At 65.4% G+C, this 6,545-nt stretch overlaps 1 protein-coding gene across 1 annotated transcript; it reads right to left on the reverse strand.

Moving 5' to 3' along the window:
• Positions 1–1,310: 1,310 nt before the first annotated feature.
• Positions 1,311–5,617, reverse strand: LOC144487253 (uncharacterized). The gene is made up of 2 exons (XM_078205338.1): positions 5,576–5,617; positions 1,311–3,500 (listed from the first exon to the last, which is right to left on the reverse strand). The coding sequence occupies exon 2, from the start codon at positions 3,481–3,483 to the stop codon at positions 1,624–1,626; it is 1,860 nt and encodes a 619-aa protein (XP_078061464.1). The 5' UTR covers positions 3,484–3,500; positions 5,576–5,617; the 3' UTR covers positions 1,311–1,623.
• Positions 5,618–6,545: the final 928 nt, after the last annotated feature.

Below are 6,545 nucleotides of genomic sequence, written 5' to 3' on the forward strand. Positions count from 1 at the left end.
CGAACCCGGGTCCCTGACGCTGTGAGGCGGCAGCGCTCGATTGTCGATGGGGGATTTGGGCAGAGGTTTTCAGGATCACCGGGGGGGTGGAGGAACTGTTCCCATTGGCGGGGGGGTGATTGGAAACCGGTGGAGCACACGGACACACAGGTCGAAGACGAGGGGTTAACAGGAGCGACGGAGACGGCTGGAGAAATATTTTCACACGGCGAGCGGCCTTTTAGGCCTACCTAAAACCCTCCATCCTATTAAGCTCCATGTACTCATCCAGGAGTCTCTTAAAAGACCCTATCGAGTTTGCCTCCACCACCACTGACGGCAGCCGATTCCACTCGCCCATCACCCTCTGTGTGAAAAACTTCCCCCTAACATCTCCCCTGTACCTACCCCCCAGCACCTTAAACCGGTGTCCTCTCGTAGCAGACATTTCCACCCTGGGAAAAAGCCTCTGAGAGTCCACCCGATCTATGCCTCTCAACATCTTATACACCTCTATTAGGTCTCCTCTCATCCTACGTCTCTCCAAGGAGAAAAGACCGAGCTCTCTCAGCCTATCCTCATAAGGCATGCCACTCAATCCAGGCAACATCCTTGTAAATCTCCTCAGCACCCTTTCAATCTTTTCCACATCCTTCCTGTAATGAGGCGACCAGAACTGAGCACAGTACTCCAAGTGGGGTCTGACGAGGGTCTTATATAGCTGCATCATTATCCCCGGACTCCTAAACTCAATCCCTCGATTGATAAAGGCCAGCACACCATACGCCTTCTTAACCACCTCCTCCACCTGCGGGGCCGATTTTAGGGTCCTGTGGACCCGGACCCCAAGGTCCTTCTGATCCTCTACAGTACTAAGAGTCTTTCCCTTAATATTGTACTCCTTCATCCCATTTGACCTGCCAAAATGGACCACGACGCATTTATCCGGGTTGAAGTCCATCTGCCACTTCTCCGCCCAGTCTTGCATCCTATCTATGTCCCTCTGTAACTTCTGACATCCCTCCAGACTATCCACAACCCCACCAACCTTCGTGTGGTCGGCAAACTTACCAACCCATCCCTCCGCTTCCTCATCCAGGTCATTTATGTTGATGACAAACAGCAAGGGTCCCAGAACAGATCCCTGGGGCACTCCACTGGTGACCGACCTCCATTTAGAAAACAACCCGTCTACAACCACTCTCTGCCTCCTTTGGGCAATGTGGGAATAGGAAGCCCCCTCCCCACAAGCTGCACTGCAGGAAACCGCCCCCCCCCCCCCCCTCCCCGAGGTTGCCCGGATCAAAGACGAGACAACACACTCTGGGCGAGACTCTACAAGTTTATTCACGGACAAGCAGTGTATGTACATCGCGGCGTTCCCCATCGATACACGGTCTTCAGGCTCGAGGACAGGAGCATCGCATTTGAAACCTCACTGATGTTTGAGTTTTCCAATCCCCCGGTCCCCCGCAGAGCTGCGTCGGGGCTGGTCAATGGCGTTCTCTAAGGGCCTATCCTATCTGTGCGCGCCTCTCCCCGCGTAGCTGTACCCCCCATCCCTCCCCGCTATCCAGAGCAGAGACAGAATGTGCTCAGCGTTGGCGGCAGAGAGAGGGGGGGGGGGAGAAAGGCCACCCTAGGTTAATTGGAGCCGGAGGCTGGGGGTAGGGTTGGAGGGGGAGCGGGCAGGTAAGGCAGGAGGAGGACGAGGGAGGGGAGGGAGGAGGGCGAGGCGGAGGGGGCCTCGGCCAGGCCGGGCTTGCCCTCGGGGGGCTTTGCGTCGGGGACCACGAGGAACATGGCGTCGGCGGCCGGGCAGGGTCCCTCGGGGGGCGGGGCGGCGCGGGGAGGGGGGAGTCCGCCCTCCCCCCCCCCTCCTCCCCCCCCCTCCCCGCCCGCCAGGTGGGTGCGCTCGTGCCGCCGGAGGCCCGAACGCCCGGCGAAGGCCTTGCCGCAGAGGAGGCAGGGGAAGCGGCGGGGCAGCGGGGGGGCGTCGCCGGGGGGGAGGGGCCCGGTCGCCGCGGCGCCGGGGGCCGGAGGGTGCGCCCGCTGGTGGCGCCGCAGGGCAGCCCGCCCCTCCAGCACGGCGGGGCAGAGGGGGCAGGGGGCCTGGGCGTGGGCCCGCTCGTGCTTGCGGAGGCTGGAGGAGACCACGAAGGCCTTGTCGCAGTGGGCGCAGCGGTAGGGCCGCTCGCCCGTGTGGGTGCGCCGGTGCTTGGTGAGGGCGGCGCGCTCGGCGAAGGCCTTCCCGCAGTCGGGGCAGGGGTGCGGCCGGTCGCCCGAGTGGGCCAGCCGGTGCCGCTTGAGGTCCCAGGAGGCGGCAAAGGCCTTGCCGCAGTCGGGGCAGGGGTGCGGGCGCTCGCCCGTGTGGGTGCGCTGGTGGAGGGCCAGATCGGCCGGCTGACGGAAGCTCTTGGGGCACCGGTCGCACTGGTGGGGGCGGAGGCCGGCGTGGCATCGCTGGTGACGCCGGAAGGAGGAGGGGTCGGCAAAGAGGCGGCCGCAGGCGGCGCAGAGGTAGGGCCGCTCGCCCGAGTGCGTGCGCCGGTGGTTACTCCAGGAGGAGCGCTGGGTGAAACCCTTGCCGCAGTCGGGGCACCGGTGCGGCTTCTCGGCTGCGTGGATGCGCTGGTGGCACGCCAGCGAGGATGAGCGGGCAAAGGCCTTCCCGCACTGGGCGCACTGGAAGGGCCGTTCGCCCGTGTGGCGCCGCTGGTGGTTGCGCAGGTCCTTGAGTTCGGCGTAGGCCTTGCCGCAGTGGGCGCAGGCGTGCGGCCGCAGGCCAGCGTGGGCCCGCCGGTGCTTGCGGCAGACCGAGGGGTCTGCAAAGCGCTTTCCGCACTCGGGGCAGGCGTAGGGGCGCTCGCCCGTGTGTTGGCGCTCGTGCACCCGCAGCTTGGCCGGCGTGGGGCAGGCCTTGCCGCAGTGGGCGCAGCGGCAGGGCCGAGGAGGGGCGGCGGCGGCCGGGGAGGTCCCTCGGCGCGGCGTGCCGCCCTCCTGCCTGTGGGCCTGGGCGGCGTGTACCCGCAGGCAGCGGGCCCGAGCAAAGGCCTTGCCGCACTCGGGGCAGCCGAAGGGCTTCTCCCCGGTGTGCGAGCGCACGTGGTTCTGGAGCTCCGAGGCGGTGCGGTAGGCCTTGGCGCAGGTGGGGCAGGGGAAGCGGCGGGCGGCGGGGGCACGGGAACCCCTCCCCTCGGGCGTGTCCTCGCCGGTCGTCTCCAGCTCGCTGCCGTCGCACTTCACCGCCATGTCGCCGTCCCTCGCCGCGTGGTCGGCTCCGGCAGCCTGCCGCGCCGCGTCTCCGTCCTCCCCCGGCGGCGCCTCCTTGCTCTGGTGCTGGGCGCTGCGGGCGTGCGCCCTAACCCGGGCCAGCGAGGTGAAACTCTCCCCACACTGAGAGCAAATAAACAACTCCCGGCGACGCGCCACTCGGCCTGACTGCCGCCTGGCATTCCCAGCCAGCGGGAGGGGGTCCAGATCCACCGGCCCTTCCGAGGCCATTGTCCGCGGCGGAGAACCTGCAGAGGGGGAGGCGGGGGGGGGGGGGGGGGGGGGGAGAGAGAGAGGGGGGGGGGAGGGATCGGGAGGGAGGGATCGGGAGGGAGGGACCGGGAGGGAGGGATCGGGAGGGAGGGACCGGGAGGGAGGGCGGAGACAGAGAGACGTTAGGAACTATTCTGAAATCTCAAACCAGAGCCCCCTGCAAACCCAATACAGACAACCCCCCTCCCACTCAACCACACAGTCCCAAGCTCCTCCTCCTCCTCCACACCGGGACCACCCTGCTCCACACTGGGACCACACACTCTCCCAGCCCCTCCACACTGGGACCACACGCTCCTCCACACGCTCTCCCAGCCCCTCCACACTGGGACCACACGCTCCTCCACACTGGGACCACACACTCTCCCAGCCCCTCCACACTGGGACCACACAATCTCCCTGCCCCTACACCCTGGGACCACCAGCCTGGGATCACCACCTTACTCCACATTGGGACCACCACCCTGCTCCACACTGGGGCCACCACCCTGGGGCCACCACCCTGCTCCACACTGGGACCACATTGCTCCACACTGGGGCCACCACACTGGGACCACCACCCCTGCTCCACACTGGGGCCACCCTGCTCCACAATGGGTCCACCCTGGGACCACCACCCTGCTCCACACTGGGACCACCACCCTGCTCCACACTGGGACCACCACCCCTGCTCCACCCTGGGACCACCACCCTTCTCCACCCTGGGACCACCACCCCTGCTCCACCCTGGGACCACCACCCTTCTCCACCCTGGGACCACCACCCTTCTCCACCCTGGGACCACCACCCTGGACCACCCCCCCTGCTCCACCCTGGGACCGCCCCCCCCTGCTCCACCCTGGGACTACCCCCCCTGCTCCACACTGGGGCCACCACCCTGCTCCACACTGGGGCCACCACCCTGCTCCACACTGGGACCACATTGCTCCACACTGGGGCCATCACCCTGGGACCACCACACTGGGACCACCCTGCTCCACAATGGGACCACCACCCTGCTCCACACTGGGACCACCCCCCCTGCTCCACCCTGGGACCACCCCCCCTGCTCCACCCTGGGACCACCCCCCCTGCTCCACCCTGGGACCACCCCCCTGCTCCACACTGGGACCACCCTGCTCCACCCTGGGACCACACACTCTCCCAGCCCCTCCACACTGGGACCACCCCCCTGCTCCACACTGGGACCACCCCCCCTGCTCCACACTGGGACCACCCCCCCCTGCTCCACACTGGGACCACCCCCCTGCTCCACACTGGGACCACCCTGCTCCACCCTGGGACCACACACTCTCCCAGCCCCTCCACACTGGGACCACCCCCCCTGCTCCACCCTGGGACCACCCCCCCTGCTCCACCCTGGGACCACCCCCCCTGCTCCACCCTGGGACCACCCCCCCTGCTCCACCCTGGGACCACCCCCCTGCTCCACCCTGGGACCACCCTGCTCCACCCTGGGACCACACACTCTCCCAGCCCCTCCACACTGGGACCACCCCCCTGCTCCACACTGGGACCACCCCCCCTGCTCCACACTGGGACCACCCCCCCTGCTCCACACTGGGACCACCCCCCTGCTCCACACTGGGACCACCCTGCTCCACCCTGGGACCACACACTCTCCCAGCCCCTCCACACTGGGACCACCCCCCTGCTCCACACTGGGACCACCCCCCCTGCTCCACACTGGGACCACCCCCCCTGCTCCACACTGGGACCACCCCCCCCTGCTCCACACTGGGACCACACACTCTCCCAGCCCCTCCACCCTGGGACCACCCCCCTGCTCCACACTGGGACCACCCCCCTGCTCCACACTGGGACCACACACTCTCCCAGCCCCTCCACACTGGGACCACCCCCCTGCTCCACACTGGGACCACACACTCTCCCAGCCCCTCCACCCTGGGACCACCCCCCAGCTCCACCCTGGGACCACCCCCCAGCTCCACCCTGGGACCACCCTCTGAGGCAGCACCAGCCCAGTGCCTGCCCCAGGTGCCGGGCTCTAGGACCCGGGGGCGCCCCTCTCTCTCTCCCTCTCTCTCACCCCCTTTGTGACGCTTCCCCTCTCGCGCGCCTGCACCTGGGACCGGCCGGAAGCGGAAGCGACCTTCCACTTCCGCCTGCTGGACAGGGGAACCCGCGAAAAGAGTTCCCCCCGGAAACCCGGAGATAAAGATCCCGGGAGAAAGGTTCCGGGATGGGGGAATAAAAGTTCCTACCCCCCAGAAGAAGCCCAGTGGAGGGGGGGGGGGGGGAGGGTTGTTGTATCTGGGAGGGTTTTTCAGGGAAGCCTCTTTGTTCATGAGTGTAAATGAATGTATTTGAAAGAATATCCATCATAAAACCCCAATTTAAAGGTGTTTTGTAAAATTAGAGCGGACTAAAGAATCTCGACCTGACCGCTAGCTCTCTCTGTTGTTCCAGGTCCTGGAGGTTTGCAGCTGGAAACAGGCCCTTCGGCCCAACCTCTCCCTGCCGTCCCTTCTGTTTCTAACCCCTAAGCTAGTCCCAATTACCCGTCTCTGGCCCATATCCCCCTTACAGTTAAGAAAGCCCCACCAACGCCTCTACTTTCTCAGGAGGCGAAGGAAATTCGGCATGTCCGCTCCGACTCCCGCCAACTTTTACAGATGCCCCATAGAAAGCATCCTTTCCGGGTGTATCACAGCTCGGTCTGGGGCTCCTGCTCTGCCCAAGACCGCAAGGAACTACAAAAGGGTCGTGAATGTAGCCCAGTCCCATCACGCAAACCAGCCTCCCATCTTGAACTTGTGCCCCCCTTGTAATCGTCATTCCTGCCTCAGGGAAAAAGCTTCCAACTCTTCACCCTATCCACGCCCCTCACAGTTCTATCAACTTCCCAACAGGTTGCCCCCCCATCCTCCGTCTCTCCAGGGAGAACAATCCCAGTTTACCCAATCTCTCCTCGTAGCTAATACCCTCCATACGAGGGGCAACATCCTGGTAAACCTCTTCTGTAACTCCCTCCCCAGAGCCTCCACGTCCTTCTGGTC

The sequence above is a fragment of the Mustelus asterias genome, unplaced genomic scaffold (assembly GCF_964213995.1).
Source record: "Mustelus asterias unplaced genomic scaffold, sMusAst1.hap1.1 HAP1_SCAFFOLD_676, whole genome shotgun sequence".
NCBI classification, from domain to species: Eukaryota; Metazoa; Chordata; class Chondrichthyes; order Carcharhiniformes; family Triakidae; genus Mustelus; species Mustelus asterias.